The 17641-nt window shown below is 35.1% G+C and overlaps 1 protein-coding gene across 3 annotated transcripts in view; it reads left to right on the top strand.

The window, feature by feature from the left end:
• Positions 1-8808, top strand: part of SESTD1 (SEC14 and spectrin domain containing 1) — a 151364-nt gene extending 142556 nt beyond the window's left edge. For all 3 annotated transcript variants that reach the window (XM_054477411.2, XM_054477412.2, XM_054477414.2), the window contains 5 exons: positions 9-90; positions 820-942; positions 2361-2552; positions 4785-4906; positions 7586-8808. In XM_054477411.2, coding sequence (XP_054333386.1) covers positions 9-90; positions 820-942; positions 2361-2552; positions 4785-4906; positions 7586-7715 — 649 coding nt within the window. In that variant the 3' untranslated portion in view covers positions 7716-8808. The remainder of the gene's footprint in view (positions 1-8; positions 91-819; positions 943-2360; positions 2553-4784; positions 4907-7585) is intronic.
• The last annotated feature ends 8833 nt before the right edge of the window (positions 8809-17641 follow it).

Genomic DNA, 17641 nt, shown 5'->3' with positions numbered 1-17641 from the left:
TTCATTAGATGTGAAGACATGGTAGATGTGCGAAGGTTAAAGATGCTTCAGATGGTGCAGTTGTTTAAATGTGAAGAAGACGCTGCCCAGGTAAGGACCAGTCAGCTACATTATGTAGTTAACTTTTCTTAGAAGATTGATTTCATCTAACTACAAACAAAAGTGTGCTTTTCATGGTCCTAAAAAAGTAAATTCTTGAAGTCAGGTTCTAGTTTATCTTGTTGAAGAATACACTTTGGTATTCCCAGCTAGTTGATTGATCTCATTTAACTTAATCTTCTCAATGAAATCCTCTATTGAGCTAGAGATTGGGATTGTTTATGATTTATTATTGTTGATTAGGTTGTCAGTTACATCCAGGATAAAATCTGGTGGAGCACACTGCATTTTGCTCTCTTGCATCTGCAAGAGAAATTTCAATACCAGATAAACAATTTGATATATTTTGTCGTTATCATCAGAGAACATCATTTCAGGTCGATTTAGATAAAATTTTTGATTTTATATAGTAACACAAATCTGTAATACAATCCTGATGGATCTATATACAGAAATATGTGATCTTTTATTATGTGATATTAATTTTAAAAGAATGCTTTTCTTCAGTGTGTCTTGCCTTCAGATTTAAAGAATTTTGAGGAGTAGGAGAGGTCATTAATTCATGTAGCTTGTATCTTATCATTGAATGAAATAAGCTTTTAAGACTTTAGGTTACAATTAACGGATTCATTAATCACATGATAGTAATCTCTGTATAAATGACATTTTGATACAATAAGAGTTCTGAATCCAGCTTCATTGTTATGTCTTTTTGTTTAGGCAGTAGAATGGCTAAGTGAACTTCTGGATGCTCTGCTTAAGACTCACATCAGATTGGGCGATGATGCTCAAGAAACAAAAGTTTTGCTGGAAAAGCATAGAAAATTTGTTGATGTTGCACAGGTGCAAAACTGGTTATCTTCCTTTTCCACAAGCTCAGTGTTTGAATAGCTTTCTGCATGATTATAATGTAACTTTACCCTCCAAGTACAAGAAGGTTAGTTTTGTTATTCCAGAAGTGTCACAGAATTAAGAAAATGTCAGCTGGTGCATCAAAACTAGCCTGCATAAACTTGAGAGGGTTTATGTTTCCCTGAATACATGTTCTGCATTGTCCCTCTGATTTATGCTGTATATTATGGCATTTTTAAGGCAATCCAACTGTTCATTCACAGAAGTTAATATGAAATGGATGTTAATATCAGTAAATAAGAAACCTCACTTTCTGCCTCTCACTAGTATTAGCATAATAACACAGAACTTTTTTGTGGTGAAAAGTATCTTTTTTTTTTTTTTTTTAAGACAGTCTTTCTCTTGTTGCCCAGGCTGGAGTGCAATGATGCAATCTCAGCTCACTGCAACCTCTGCCTCCCAGGTTCAGGCGATTCTCATGCCTCAGCCACCTGAGTTGCTGGGATTACAGGCACCGGCCACCACGCCTGGCTAGTTTTTGTCTTTTTGGTAGAGATGGGGTTTCACCATGTTGGCCAGGCTGGTCTTGAACTCCTGACCTCAAGCGATCCACCCACCTCGGCCTCCCAAAGTGCTGGGATTACAGGCGTGAGCCACTGCGCCAAGCCAAAAAGTATCTTATTTTCCCTAATAATGAGTTCACGTTTTAACAGGTGTAGTTTCCTATATGGAATATAAAGTGCCTAATTTCACCTACTTTTGAAAGTAGTTTTGATTAATTCATTAGCAGACATTCTTTCTGGCCAGTGAAATTTAAGCAGACTGTGATGGCGGAAACAGAATAAAGTGGGGAAGCCTAACAGAAAGAGACTTTTTTTCTAATTAAAAATTTTAAAACAATTTTTTTTTTTTTGAGACAAAGCCTTGCTCTGTCAATTAAGATACGATGTTTTAGCACAACCATAGCTCACTGCATCCTCAAACTCCTGGGCTCCAGTGATCCTCCTGCCTCAGCCTCCAAGGTAGCTAGGACTACAGGCAAGTGTGGCCAAACTCAACTAATTTTTTTCATTTTTTTTTTTAGAGACAGGATCTTGCTATGTTGGCCAGGCTGGTCTTGAACTCCTAGCTTCAAGCGATCCCCCCACCTCAGCCTCCCAAAGTGCTGGGATTACAGGCATGAACCACTGTGCCTGGCCATGAAACTTATTATAAACTAACCAAAAATATAGCTTCCCCTTTATTACTTATACACACAGATGATTTGTAGTAATAAGTGCCACTAGAGTTATTCAGTATTGATTTCTAGTAGTGTCACTTAATTGTAACGACAATCTTCCTGCACACTTTCCCCATCCTTCTCTTAAGAATTCTTTTATTACAATTTTATGTTTCCTTTTCTTTTTTAGAGCACTTATGACTATGGCAGGCAGTTGCTACAGGCCACAGTTGTGTTATGCCAGTCTCTGCGCTGCACTTCTCGGTCATCTGGGGATACACTTCCTCGATTGAACAGAGTATGGAAACAGTTTACAATAGCATCTGAAGAGAGAGTACATAGATTGGAAATGGCTATTGCATTTCACTCAAATGCTGAAAAGGTTTGCTTGTGTTTTTGAAATGTTATTCTCAGTGGTATTTATTATATGTGTTTAAAATATGTTAATTTTAGTAATGTAACTATATGACTAATCTGTTTTTCAATATTTATATTAGTTCCGTTGTTACGGTTTGTTTAGATATAATACATTGCCTTAGAGAGCTGAAATTAAATTTCCTTAATCCTTACCAGTGCTGGAGAGCCGTGATTGGAGAAATCTAGAACCACCTGGTAGTCTTCTCTTTACACTTCTCTCCTCACCAAGCCTGGTGTCCAGAATATGCCCTCTGTTCTTTAGAGTATCATGAGTTCAATCTCTTTCGTTATGCCTGGAAGGGAAACTTTTTGCTTTGGCAACTGCTATTAATTGTCACACATTTTTTAAAAGGTACCTTGTGATTTTATAAAGTAGGGACCATTAAAAAAATAAGAATAAGGACAAAAGTAAAATGATTTTTTATATGTGTTCTTTAAAGATTCATTCTAGAATTTATTATTCAATGAATTAAGGTCATTAATTTCAGAAACAAAAAATAAAATATGCAGGGTTATTTGGACACATTTTCAATAGAACTTTTTTCTTACTCTTCATAGTAAGAATTTATTGTACCCAAGCCTTACATATCCATTCTGAAAAGGAACTTTATTATGTAGTCAATTTTGTTTTGATCTCTTACAATAAAAGTTTATATGTAGGGAATGTTCAATACACTTTGAGATATTAGCAAACCTAACTTGATCCATGGAACAGATGTTGCAAGGAACCTCAGGAATTAAACAGTTTCTGTCTGAGTTATGAAGTACATCTGTTGGGAAGGGTCCATAGTTAACTCATTCTCAGCTGGTCATTGAACTCCGTAGATCAGTGTTTGATTAACGTGGGCCTAATGATGATAAGTGGAAGTATACAAAATGGTGTAACTTGTTTATCTACTGATTGTTTCAATGAGAATTTTTTATTATTATGAAGTATACTATTAACATAGAAAACATACAAACCACAAGTATTCTGTGCAGTGAGATTTCATAAAGTGAACACACCTGTGTAATCAGTGTACTGTTCAAAAAAACAGAACATTACCAGCACCCAGAAGCTCCCCCCGCCCTCTGTAGTCACAGTACTGCTCCCCCAATCACCTCACTGTCAAAGGGTGACATTTGGCCCAATGTCTAGCACCACTGATAACTTTTTTTTTTTTTTTTTTTTTTGAGACGGAGTCTCACTCTGTTGCCCAGGCTGGAGTGCAGTGGCACGATCTTGGCTCACTGCAAGCTCTGCTTCCTGGAGCTTGTTGTACAAACCTAAGTAAAGCCCTTTGTTATCAGATATTACTTTCCTCTTGACTGTATTCTATTTTATACCATTAAGCATAAATATAAATAACCACAACTATAGCAAATTATATAGTATAATGATTAGAAAAATATCTAAATTAAATCTTGAGTTTTAAAATACAAAAATGTCCGTTTATGAGTAATGCTGACGTAAACATGATTAGATTACATAAAGTGTAATGCAAAAAAAAAGTTGTAAAAATGAATACTTGTTTTTCTTCTCTCAAATTTTGCAGTTCTTGTGGTTTAATTTAAATGGTAATGGTTAGGGTGAAGTGAAGAACAGTATCTCATCAAGGACTATAGAGATTCCCATATTTGAATCATAACCTAATCATTTTATGGCAGTTAACTCAAGCCAGCAGATCAGTTGTTAAATATTACCATCTAGCTAAGTTGTCACATCAGTTATGTATTTTTACTCTTTGTTGTTTTTTATTTATATAATTTTTCATTTGTAACGTCTATATGCTCTTTGAGAACACAGTCTATACCTCCTTCACCTTCCAGGCTGCTAAATAAACATAAATTGTTCAATAAATGGTTACTTAATAAATGAAAGAATACTTCTTAAGGACAGATTGAACTTATTTTCCAAATAGTAGTCTAGCATTTTCTTTCTTGGAAATCACCATATTGTTAGTAGGAATTATGTATTTCATTTTGTTGTTTGAATTTCTTGAAGAATTTTGCCAATAATAGATCAATCTTATACAGTGGTATACCTGAAGATGCTAAGAACAAGAAAATGCCTTTAATCTACCAAATTTGTATGAGCTTGATTCCATTTCTGTATCTTTCTTTTCTCTTTTTTTTGTGGTGGGGGTGGGGGGTGATCCTCTGAAACTGCAGACCTGTCTGTGTCTCTTGATTGATGTTGCTCTTTTATTTATTGCAGATTTTGCAGGACTGTCCAGAAGAGCCTGAAGCTATTAATGATGAGGAGCAATTTGATGAAACTGAAGCAGTTGGGAAATCACTTTTGGATAGATTAACTGTTCCTGTAGTTTATCCTGATGGGTATGGGGCATGTTCTTATAATTTTATTTTTTATTGGTGTGGTCTTAAAGTGAAATCATTAAAAGAGGAAATCTATTCTTTAAAAAGCCAAGTAAATTAGGTTTGGTCCACATCTTTAACTCCTACAATAAATTAGTTTAAAATGAAAAGAAATCCACACCTCTTAGCCACAGTAATGGTACTTGCCAACAACAGATGTGTTGCTTCTTGACAGCCTGTTGTAGAATGATCATTGACTAGATTAAGACACTGGGTTCTAGCCTTGGCTATGATGGTAGGGAATAGTGTGACTTGGGGCTTCATTCAGGAAAAGGAAGAGGGGACAAGGGACTGATGTTTAGTGAGTTCATAATATATGCCAAGTACCCAGTGAAACATTTCACCTTCATTACTTTTGACCAAAGAGGACCAAACCAGTATGATTATTCCTGATTTACAAATGAAGAAACTGAGGCCCAGAGAGATTAAGTAAGGCTCTCAGGATTTCACAGCTTCTAAGTGTTAGCATAAAGATACAATCTCAGGTATGTCTGTGTGGCTCCAAACCCATTCTCTTTGTACTGTGTTATATGGCGTTCTAATTTCTTTATGTGTGAAGGGATGGGGTCCTGATTATCTTACACCTTTCCATTTCAAATAGTGATAAAAATATGAAATAATCTGATGCAAAATAAATGGATCAGGAAAAGAATCAGGAGGAGCTTCGGCCGGGCGTGGTGGCTCACGCCTGTAATCTTTGGGAGGCCGAAGCAGGCAGATCACGAGGTCAGGAGATGGAGACCATCCTGGCTAACACAGTGAAACCCCGTCTCTACTAAAAATACAAAAAATTAGCCGGACATGGTGGCGGGCGCCTGTAGTCCCAGCTACTCGGGAGGCTGAGGCAGGAGAATGGCGTGAACCCGGGAGGTGGAGCTTGCAGCGAGCTGAGATCGCGCCACTGCGCTCCAGCCTGGGTGACAAGAGCGAGACTCCATCTCAAAAAAAAAAAGAATCAGGAGGAGCTTCATCCCTGGTGATTTAGACCTGATTCTTAGTGAAAATAATTTAGAGATAATCCAGAGGATATTTAATTCAAATGATAGAGTAACCAAACCAGTAAATAAAAATATAGGTATCTTTAACATTGTGGTATAGTGTGATGAGTCTGTGCACTCTGGAGCCAGAGGTCTCAGCTCTACCACTTACTCACTGTAACACCTTGGGCAAGCCACTTAACCTTTATGCCTCAATTCCCTCATCTAAAAACTGCCGTGTAACACTCATACCTCCTCAGGTTTACGGGGGTGTGGGAATTACCTGAGCTAAATAAGTATAAAGTACTTAAAACAGATCTGACACATAATAAGCACTGCTACCACTGTGCCATGATCTTCCAGTGATTATTTGGGATTGATATTGAAAAGATGGCATTTTATTCCCTTCAAAGAATATTATTCATAGTCTATACTTATGTTATCTCAAGCCACACCTAAACTTGAACAATCAGAGGTAGCCTAAAGTCACCTAGTTGTATTACACATCTGCAATAAAAGACAACAAAATTCAGCTAGTAGCAGAATTGTAGGCGTGCATCTGGTTGTTCCATTCCAGGATCCCTTACCCTCCCTGATTCCTACATTTCGCAGCCAGTTGTCACACAGTCTCCTGTTCTACCCATGTCAGCCTAGGAACACCTCTCCCTGGTGTGCTTGCTTCAGCTTCTCATCTGTGTTTCACAGATAGATAGTCCATGTGTCCTTTCCTCATCCTTTTAAGATAAAAGAATGTTAGTACTGTATATTCAAAGTTCACACCCACCTTTAATATTTTGGAATTGCTATTTTATTCCACTTTATATTCATATTAAAACTTATGTTTATCTCTTTTAGGTATTTTGCTAAATTAAATGTTTCCCAAAGTTGTGTATAATGTTTTCCATAATTATTAATATAATGGTAATCTGTTTATGCCATGTATAGTTTGTTTGACAGGTTAGACAGATTTGTCTTTTATACCTTCTCCTGGTAAAATAAAAGAGATTGATGGTCTCTCTAGATTCACTGCTCAAAGACCTAGGTTCAAATTCTAGTTTTTCCCTGTGTGACCTTGCTTACGTCATTTAACTTGCTAGGCTCCACTTTTCTGATCTGAAAAATAAAGAGATTAACCTGATAATTTCTAAGAAATCTTCCAGCTCTAAAAATATTCTGTGATTCTGAATACAGTATCTTTGAGAATAGAATAAAATTAATAATTTTATCTGTTAATGTACCAAACAATGTTGTAACATTAAAAAGAATATTTATTTTGCTTGCCAGCTGTATAGACAAGTGGTGTCCCCAGCCGGTAGCACTCAAGTACCTGTATAAACTTTATGTTTGTGCATGCTTCTGGACCCACATATTTCCAGTGTTTCATTGTTCAGTTTGTTGCTATTATCATAACTACACATGATATAACCTTTACACCACCAATATATTTTTCTCATGTCTTAATATATTTTATGCCATTTTAAAAAATGTTTTTCCTGCTGAATTTCCTGCTCAGAGATAAACAGTATGATTGCCGATGAACTGATATTTACACATAGGCTATCTCATGTAGATTTTTTATGGTAAAGTTTTGCTTCTATTTGTATTCACTGCAGTTAATAGATTTGTATTAATCTGAGGTTTTTCTGTGTGTTTTGATTTTTAGAACCGAACAATATTTTGGGAGTCCAAGTGACATGGCTTCTACTGCAGAACACATCAGAGACAGGATGAAACTAGTTAATCTCAAAAGGCAGCAGCTGAGACATCCTGAAATGGTGACCACAGAGAGCTAATAGCTACCAGCTACCTGCAGATTTGCAGTTCATAATCCCGCATGTTGTCAATATACTACAGCATTAGCCACCACACCTTAAGATGCATTTCACAGCCAAAATAAGTCTCATTTCTTTTCATGACACATTTCTCTTTACATGTTAACACTTTGCTACTACCAAGGCATAATTACTTAACATGCTTCGAGGCTGTAGATTCCAAGTATCTTAAAAGAAGGAACTATAAACATTGCACTGAAAACTTGCTTTAAAGCTTTACCTGACCTGTCAGTTTGTAGATAAACAACTGATAATAAGCTTTGAATGGTGCTAATAAGAGTAGGAATTCTCTCTATTAAAAAGAAAAAAAAAAGTTGCCCTTCCTCCACAGGTGATTTAGTAAATTTAGACAGTAGTTAAACTCTTATTAGTAGACAGTGGTGTCCTCAAAATTTTACTTTGTAATTCTTCAGAATTGATTATTTTTATTGTGTCAATACAGAGAAAGCCTTTCAGATCTTTGATATATCATAGTCATTAAAAGACCTTTTCCTATTTGTATTGATAATGTATTAAAAGTTGTTTGTGCTTAATAAAAGACTTCTTTAAACATCTTATTTAATTTAGTAGTTACATCCTATTTCCAAACATGAGTGCCTTATTTAAAAGGGCATTCTTAGGACTGTGAGGATGGTTTAATATTTGTTTTTTCATGGTGGTTGCATGTATTTTAGACAGGAAATTCATATGTAAGCATGTGTATATAATAAGCATGTTTTATCATGAAAAATTATTGTGAACAATTTAGATCTTTAAGAACTTATTAATAATGGAATACTATTTCTAATTTTTCTCTTCTTTAACTTGAAAAATATTCTCAAAATTATTAACTACCCTGAAGATACTTTGTCTTTAGGGGAGGAGGGCTGAGGAAGAAGGCATACATAATTACTTCAGTGTAATCCTTTATATCAGAGTAATCTTTCTGGAACTAAAATAGCAATTGTTAATAAAATTTAGTTTCTCATTATAGTCTAAAAGCAAAATAAATTCTGAAGTAGTCCAGTAACAGAACTGTATGACTCCTTTAGAAATAAAATTTATCATGAAATGCTAGTGCTTTTAAGTTTGTATTAAGTTTAAATGGTAAAATGCATATAATTTAAATTTTGTGTATTTTTATTTCAGAACATTTTTTAAAAGATTAAAAATTATTTTTTAGGCTTGTAGTCATTATAAAATTATAAACGAGTTGTATACTGGTTCCTTTTTGAGGTCTACAAACATGTTCATGTATCTTCCAATGCAAAAAAAAAACCCTCCCTTTTAACCTGCTAGTTTTTCCAGCCTTCTTCACTGACAGACTTCTTGGAGAAATCCACATCCAATGCCCCTACATCCTCATCACTCACTACTCAGCACCTTGCAGTCTGGTTTTACACAGCACTCTACTGAAACTGTTGTTTTGAAAGTCAGCAATGGCCTCCCAGCTACCAAACTGAATGGGTTTTTCTGTCTGAATCCCTTACCCTTTTCTCTCTGCAACATTTACACCATTGAGCAACCTTTCCTAGACAGTGTCTCCTTCCTTGAAGATGCTATCCTCTGAAATAACTGTGAGTACAGTCACATAACCCTAATTTAAGATGTGCCTGCTGAACATGTGCTCTCTCAGATCCTGTCCTCAGAATGCTTTTGGCTCTTCTCTAGGTATCTCATCCTTATAGTTTTTATTTTATACCAATGTTCTGGATTACATACCTGGTCCAGAAATCTAGACTTGTACTTCTTTTTAATTGCCTACTTGACATTTCAACCTTGATTAAAGATTTACAATATTTATCACCTTTTCCTCCTGGAACAATTTAGGTTAATGGTGCAGCCTTTTTTCCTAGTCAAACATGCCAGGAAATTCAGGGCAAAGTTCAACTGCTCCCTCTTGTCTTACATGGTCACTGCTTCTGAGAACATCCAGGAAGTTCTTTCTATACTTGATAATCTTCTCAGTCCTTTGGGGCTTTACTGCTATGAGTATGAACTTTTGTGATTATTTATTTCAGTCTTCATGATGGTGCTAGTCACATTCTGCGGTTGTTTATGTCTGTACCCACTAAGCTCTTTTGAGGGAAGGAATCTTGTCTTCTCCTATTCCCAGTCTTGCTCATGCATAACAGATGCCCAGTCCTCCTAAATATGAATGCTGTATTATAGGTATTAGTAATAATCCCTGTTATATTGGAGTCTGAAGTATGTTTTAAACATACTTACTTTTTTAAAGTTAGAACTGACTTACAAGTGAATCTATTCTTAGATTCTTAGATACTAACTAGATATTTAGTTATACTCAATAACTAAATATCAATACTCAATATCTGTTTCTTCTACTGAATTTCAGAGTAGTTAGAATGTTTTTCTTAAGACTTTGCTAGAAAGGAACTGGTTTGTTAGTAATTCTGCCATCAACTCACGGAGTTATAATTGCCAAATGAGTTAATTTTTATATACCTTAAGCTATCTTGCCTACAAAAAGAGTAAAATAAGGCAGGATTCATAAATGTTACTTGTAAATTGAGTGTTTCACATGAGGCCAAGTATGATTTTAACATAATGAATATCATTGCTCCTCATCTGTAAATTTGCTGCTGCTTTCATATGTGTATCTGTACATAGAGTTATGAATGAAAATCCAGTAATGCCCTAAAGCAACTTTCTTCCATAGGGTCAAAGCTCTCTTAAAGTGAACATGTGAAAAAAGTGACTGCAGTGTGTTTGAAACCACAAGTTGTTTCTATGTCATAAATTAACATCAGCTTGCAAGTCTCCGAAAGAACCACTCATTTCTAATTGGTATATGTCACAACCTCCCACAATTCCTTTAGCCCATCTCAGGGAATTATTGAAATGCTGGCAGGGTTAGTTTTATTTTGTTTTGGTTTTTGGGGGTTTGTTTGTTTGAGGATTTTTTTTTTCTTTTATCTTATCATTTGTTTGCTCCTGTGTAAGCTTAATATATAATGGCAGTTTGGCATCTGTTCTTTGCACATGTCTAACCCAGCAGAGTTAGGCAAAAATGATAACTTCATTTTAGGTCAAATTGGCTTTGTTCCCAGTCCTCATTGTTGGTGACTTTGTTCAGTTCTGGTGACTCACTGGTGATGTTGATGAAACTGCTCAGCCTGCCAGCTGGATATTGATGGCAGGTCTAGGCTTCATTGCTAGGTAGAAGATTGAATACTTCTCACTTTATAGAAATTTACATTGGCTGTTGCTCCCATGTGTTAGCTAGTCTTAACATGTTTGTTATTTCATTATCTTATTAGCTGACATATGGAGTGGTATTATTAGTGTCATACTCCTTAGTATGAGCATGACAATTAAGTTACCTTACTGACAGTGATGAGTAAACCATACTCTGATCTAAACCCATTGTTACCAATGATGTGATTATGAAGTTAGCTGAATCTATCTCACTATGTGGTCTACATTTGAAGAAATAGTTCAGAATTCTCTACTACATTGTAAGTTACTTGCCAATAGAGATTGGGCATTATTATGTACTCCTCCCCTTCTCACATCCTACCCAAAGTACACAAGGCCATAGTAAAATACTGTTGCTACTAAAAACTAAACATACTGTGGTTGCTAATGTCCTTTACATCTTCAGCCTATAGGGAATGGTACAGGCAGAAACAAGCACCATTAAGTATATTATCATCAGTAGTGAGATCTGTATGATTAGGATATCTTTGCTTAAGCCCCCAAAGGAAAAATTCTCTAGCATTAAAAACATGGCTGGAACATAGCTAAGCAGTTAACCTAATTAATAGACTTATTGTTAACTTTCAGTCCTAAAAATGAAAAGCTTCAGTTGGGAGTAGAAAATATACTATGCTGGTATATAGAGCAACAAATACCCTGATGAGATAAAATGAAGTAGAAACTTACCATTTGACATTATTTGACTTTCATACATGCTACTGAAAAGTCTAGGTTTAGCTAAGAAGCATAAATAATGGCAATACTTGTAGAGGAAAGAACATACCAGCTAAAACAAGAACTGTAATGAATATAATAGAAAGTGTTTGGAGCTTGAATACTTGGCTTCAAAAATCTGGCTTTGCCATTTACTGTGACCTTGGTTAAAAAAAATCTGAGAATTTATCTCGGGCTGTAAAATAGAGAAGTCATACCAATTTCAAGGATAAAATATGATACAAAGAATTGTTGAAGCCAAAATATCCAGAAATAAACAGAATGGAAGGTATCATTGCTATAATTATCTTTTCAGAATAGAAAATAGAGTATTCTTTATCCTTTCTGTTGTCTCACATGACAAGCATGGGATGGTGAGGAAATGGCATATTGCCTATGTTCGCCGCCCCACCCCCCCTTAGCTCCACCACCCCTTCACCGTCACCCCCAGTTCGCTAGTGTATCAGAATGCATCTTCAGAATTACACACTGAAGATACAAAAGGTCCAGTTGGTAAGCTCATCAGTAAATAACGAGGCTTTGAAATCTGACAAATTAGCTATTTTTGTAGGAAGAAAATAGAACAGCAAGATGGAAGACAAGTGATGAGTATCATCTGTTTTGAGGTTGACAGGGTGTGATGTAACCCCATCAATAGACACAAGTAAAAGAAAATCATACTAGGATTGGGTATTAGTGAGCGAGCATCAACCAGTAGAAACAACAACAGCATAAATCTGTTATTTATAAAGTATCCCAATAATGAGGTTAAAAAAAAAAAAACGGAACAAAGCATGAAAAGACCACAATTAGTGCTGGTTATGCTTAGAGAGGAGCAGTCTCTTGGTAAACTCAGGCAGTGATGATGAACAGAAAATGGCCGACTGATACTGTAATAGAGGCATAGAACTAAGGACACTCCATGAGCTGGCATAAATACAGGAGAGTCTTTAAGACTGAAAAAAGTTCATGGGTATGACACTTAATATTATTGACTCAACTTTACTGCAGAATTTTAAAGCAAACATGAAAGCTTGAGAAGAAACACTAGTCCCTCTTCTTCAAGAAAAAGCAGAACCTGTACTAGAACATGAAGAACTTAGAGATCAAAAGACAGCCAGAACTATGATGAAATATTTTGAAAGCAGTGGGCACATTTTTAAAGATTTTTTTTGGAGAACTTTATGAGGCTATATGTATAATTCCTATATGTAATTTTATAGGAATTCTTAACTGAAAATAGTTATCAACTGCTAGTTATCAGGAGCAGTGTTACTAGGGATTTTAAGTTAGGCATGTAGAAAACTTTCTGACAAAAGGGCTATTGAACTCAAGTCAGTTCCCAGTGAATCCCCAGGAGGCACCTTATAAGTCTTTACAAGCTGAATACCATGTCTTTAGGGTGTCCAAATGCTTCTGTCTTGGGGGAGAAATGAGAGATGACTGGATGCCTTTCCACTCAGAACACAGTAGACCACTCACTATTTATGACCAACCCTCACTTCTTTTCTATTACAGCTACAGATTCTTTTTTAGTCTGGAAGTTAGGGTAAATAAAATTCGTATGTTTGATTTTTCTCTTAGGAATGTTTTCTCATCTTAACTCTTATGTTATCTTTATGGCCAACAAATTTGCTCAGAATGTATCATCAAAATATAGGTATTGTATTTTGTAGAGGTGAAAGGATCGAAATACCACTTTGACAATTATAAACCAGAGTAGATTTGAGAACTGATTGCTCACATCACACTTAGGAATAGTCTCAGAAGCCTTTAAGAGAAACTTACTTCTCAATGGACACTTAGAAGAATTTGATGATCTTACTGTCATAAAATCAATAATGAAATTCTCAGCAAAACTATTTGGTAAACATTGCACCCTATATTTTTACCCAACATTTTGTTATGAAAATTATCAAATACATTAAAAAGTTAAAATAATTTTATAGTATACTCACTACCTAGATGCTAATTAGCATTACCTATGCTTGCTTTGTCACATATCCATTCGTCATTTCATATTATTATTTGATGCATTTTAAATTGCATATCATTAACTAGAGTTCATTGTTGGCTTTTTTACATAAAATTAGCATACAATAAAGTACATAGAACATATGTGTTCACTGAGGTTTGGCAAATGCATATAGTGCTATGGAAATAGGAAACTTTATCACCACCCTAGAAAGTTTCCACTCTGCCCTTTCCAGTCAATTCCTGTCCCTACTTGACCCTCAAAGGCAACCACTGTTCCTTCTTCTACCATAAGATTTTTCTGTTCTAAAACTTTATATAAATAGAGTCACACAATATGTACGCTTTTCTACAAGGCTTCATTTTTTTATTGCTGTTCTTTTTTATTGCTGAGTAGTATTCCACTGTATGACAATATTACAGTTTGCTTATTTAATTTCCTATTACTGATAGATACCTGGGCTGTTTCCAGGATTGGCCATTATAAATAAAGCTGCTATGACCATTCTTATGTAAGTCTTTGTGAACATAGGTTTTTATTTCTTTGCAGTAAATTCCTTGGATTAGAATTGCTGGGTCACAGGGTAGTTTTAAAAGAAACTGCCATACCTTTTTCCAGTTCAGTTTTATTGTGCCCTGTATTTTGTATTTTGATGTGCATAAAGGTGTAAACTATTTTTATGATCCATATTGAAATATTAGAATAAGTGAGTTTGGAATAACAATGGCATTGTTCATGGTCGAGGATGACAATTGGAACTATTTGAGGAAAGCAAAGGCCTGTCTGCCCCAAACAGCTCCTCAAGGGGTTCCTATGCCTGAAACTTTAGCAATATTTCACTCCTTGAAAGGTTAAAGCCCAACCATGGTGATATGTTAGCTAGAAGAAACAGCACTGGTTTGTTTATGTTACTAACTTTCACCACCCGTTTTCAGTAGGTAAAGTAAGACTGATCATTGAACAGAAAAGGTTATTTCTGTGATGAGGTTGAGGGGGTAGTGGAAAGCATGTATTGCTAGTTAAGCCCCAGGTACAGCAATGTGAGAGTCACCTGGGCAGGGAAGTCCCCCAAATGGTGGTCAGAAAAGCAGAAAACGGGGTGGGAAAAATTCTACCTCACAGTTTTGCATAGGGGATAGCTATGCTTTTACGGGACATTTTAGCCTTTAAAAATATTTTCAATATTGTCTCTTTATTCAATACCACCCAGCTGTAGTTTTTTCACACTCTGATGACTCTCTTATCCATTCTGTTTTACCTCTCCCAGCTGTTCTATTACATACAGCATTCACCTGTATTAGTCTATAGAATTATAATCATCTGTGTGTTTCTAATGCTCATTTTCAAAAATATGTATGGTTTATTCGATTTTTTCCTATTAAAATTTTAAGGGCTGGGAAATTTGGCTTCTACTGTAAATCCTTATAATGTTCCACACATTGTAAATATGCAATAAAAATGTTAAAAACTATAATGGTAGCAGGTTTTGGTGTGTATTTCTTTGATATATTGTCACTTTGGACAATAAGTTTGATTTCTATTAATAAAAGTTGTTCATAAAATCTAGGGAGAATTAAGTCACACTGGTCTCTCTAAAATAATCTGATGAATTCTGCATCTTTGAATCAATTTGAATTATTTTTTGTAAAGGTTTAAATTGTTTCTAACAGTGTTACCTAAAACCTTTGATTAAATCAAAAATGTAACTTGTATATTCTGAAATAACCTGGAGTCTTAGAAGACAGAGGCTTCTGCTGCTTTCTCCTCTGACCCCAACAACCCCTTCCCACAGGCTTGGCACAGAAGTTCAGTGCTTTTTCTAGGTCTTGTGTTGTTGTCAGAAATAGGTTCTCACCATAATAGACAGTAGTTAAATTTCCTTTGTTCCTACTGAGAAGCCCATTTTTAAGGCATAAAAGGTGAATGTGTATTTGGGGATGGAGGAGGCATATTACAACAAAGCTGTATCACAATCATATTATGCTATAAACAATACCAGTTCCAGAATGGCTACTAAGGATTTTGGATTGCCAGACTTCGGAAATTGGCGAGCCTTATACCTTGTCCAATGAAGTTAAGTACATTTGAGTGACAGTTCAACATATAAGCAAAAAAATATATAGAAGACAATGTACATTTGTTATTAATGGACATGTTTACTTTACACGTTAGAGTATCCATCCATCTCTAGATTTTCCATTAGATGCTTCGTTGTATCCACAAACCTGTTTCAAACCATGGAAGTGATCTTACCATTGTGTTTGTTCAAAATAAAATTGGGAGAAAATGTGAATGAGTCAATAGCAACACTTGACATTCCTGTCTTTTTAATACATTTTATTCTTTTGTTTAGAACATTTTCAGAATCGGAAAATCAGCTCCACTAATTGTCTATATCTACACAAATACTAATAGTTGCATCCATCTGGGAGTCCTGTATTAATGGCAGTATCAGGCTTTCCTAGAATCTTCTGTTAGAACTGGGAACATATTTTCCCATAAAAAAATGATTAAAATGCAAATAGTCCTCTTCTTCAACTGTATTTTGGGTTATGCAAGCTACTGTAAGATGACCTAGAAATCTAGCATTAATAATATTACTGTATAAGTTAACAACTGACCTACCAATATATTTTTAGGATATATCCCATTCATTAGTTGGAAGCCGCTCTTGTTCTAAGAAAATGTTTAGAGCTCATAGACCATAAATATAGTACTGGTACTTAGGACATAAACATAGATTAAGTTTTAAAGGACTATAGTTGCATTGTAGACATGTAATTAGAACTAGAATACGTGTTCTAGACCAGTGGTTATCAAATATGAATGTACCTACAAATCAACTGGAAATGTTATTAAGATGCAGATTCTGATTCAGTAAATCTGGGGTAGGACCCAAAGTTTTGCATTTTCAACAAGTTTCTAGCTGCTGCTGCTGCTGCCAGTCTGCAGACCACACTTCTGACTGCAAGATTCTAGAATACCTTTTATAAAAACTTCAATATATAAACTTTTCAGAGACAATGTCTGATCATCCTGCATATTACCTAATTTCTCTAATTTGAATAGAAGAATACAGAGATGGCATTTTGGGAATTATATACTTATAGGGGCTAGAGAAACCAAACATATTTATGAAATTAACACGTTCTGAAAGATTAGCACATCCAATCTATGGTAAATTTTAGCAAATTCAAAACAGAGTGAAGCCTGAACTGTCATTTTCCAGTATCTCATCACTGAGGGAAGGTTGTTTTCAACTGGAAATAACTAATTCCTTTATGCTTTATTCCTTAAAATTCTGTTTAAGAATAATGTGTAGTTATTATTTTTAAAGTACTCTAGTAAATAGAGAAAAATATAAAAAGTAAAAACTGCCCATTATTTATCAATGCTGAGAACATAGTTAATATTTGATACATTTCCTTTGTATTTAACCTAACGAGTATGCTAGCATTCAACTTTATTTCCTGCTTTTTACAGCCATTATATCATAAAAAAATTATTAAACTTTTTTCCAGTTTAATAGCTGTGTAATAGTCAATAATATGTAAATACCATGATTTAACTATTAAACTATTTGGTGAAACATTTAGTTTCTTTCTCTTTCTTTCTTAATGGTACTATAAGTAATGCTGCAATGAACATCCTTGCTCTTAACTTTTTGACAGCATCTCTCCTTGGGATTGATTCCTGAAAGTAGAAATATTGGATGGGAATGTATTCATATTTTGAGGCTTTTAATAGATATGGCCAAATTGCTTTCCAGAAGGTTAGGTAGATGTATGTGTCTGTTAACAGTTAGGGTACCTGTCTCGTGGCACTATTTCCAGCATGAAGTGGTGTTCTTTTTAAAGTCTTTACAAATCTTTGAGAAAACCAGTTCACTGTACATTTCTTTAACCACCAGTGAGGCTGAAACAAATTTAGTGATTTTTTATTATCCATTGTGTTTCCCTTCTGGTGACTTGTCTGTTACTATTTTTGCATACTTTTCCTT

The sequence above is a fragment of the Pongo pygmaeus genome, chromosome 11, assembly GCF_028885625.2.
Source record: "Pongo pygmaeus isolate AG05252 chromosome 11, NHGRI_mPonPyg2-v2.0_pri, whole genome shotgun sequence".
In the NCBI taxonomy this organism is placed as follows: domain Eukaryota; kingdom Metazoa; phylum Chordata; class Mammalia; order Primates; family Hominidae; genus Pongo; species Pongo pygmaeus.
This window is presented reverse-complemented; position numbering and strand designations above follow the sequence as displayed.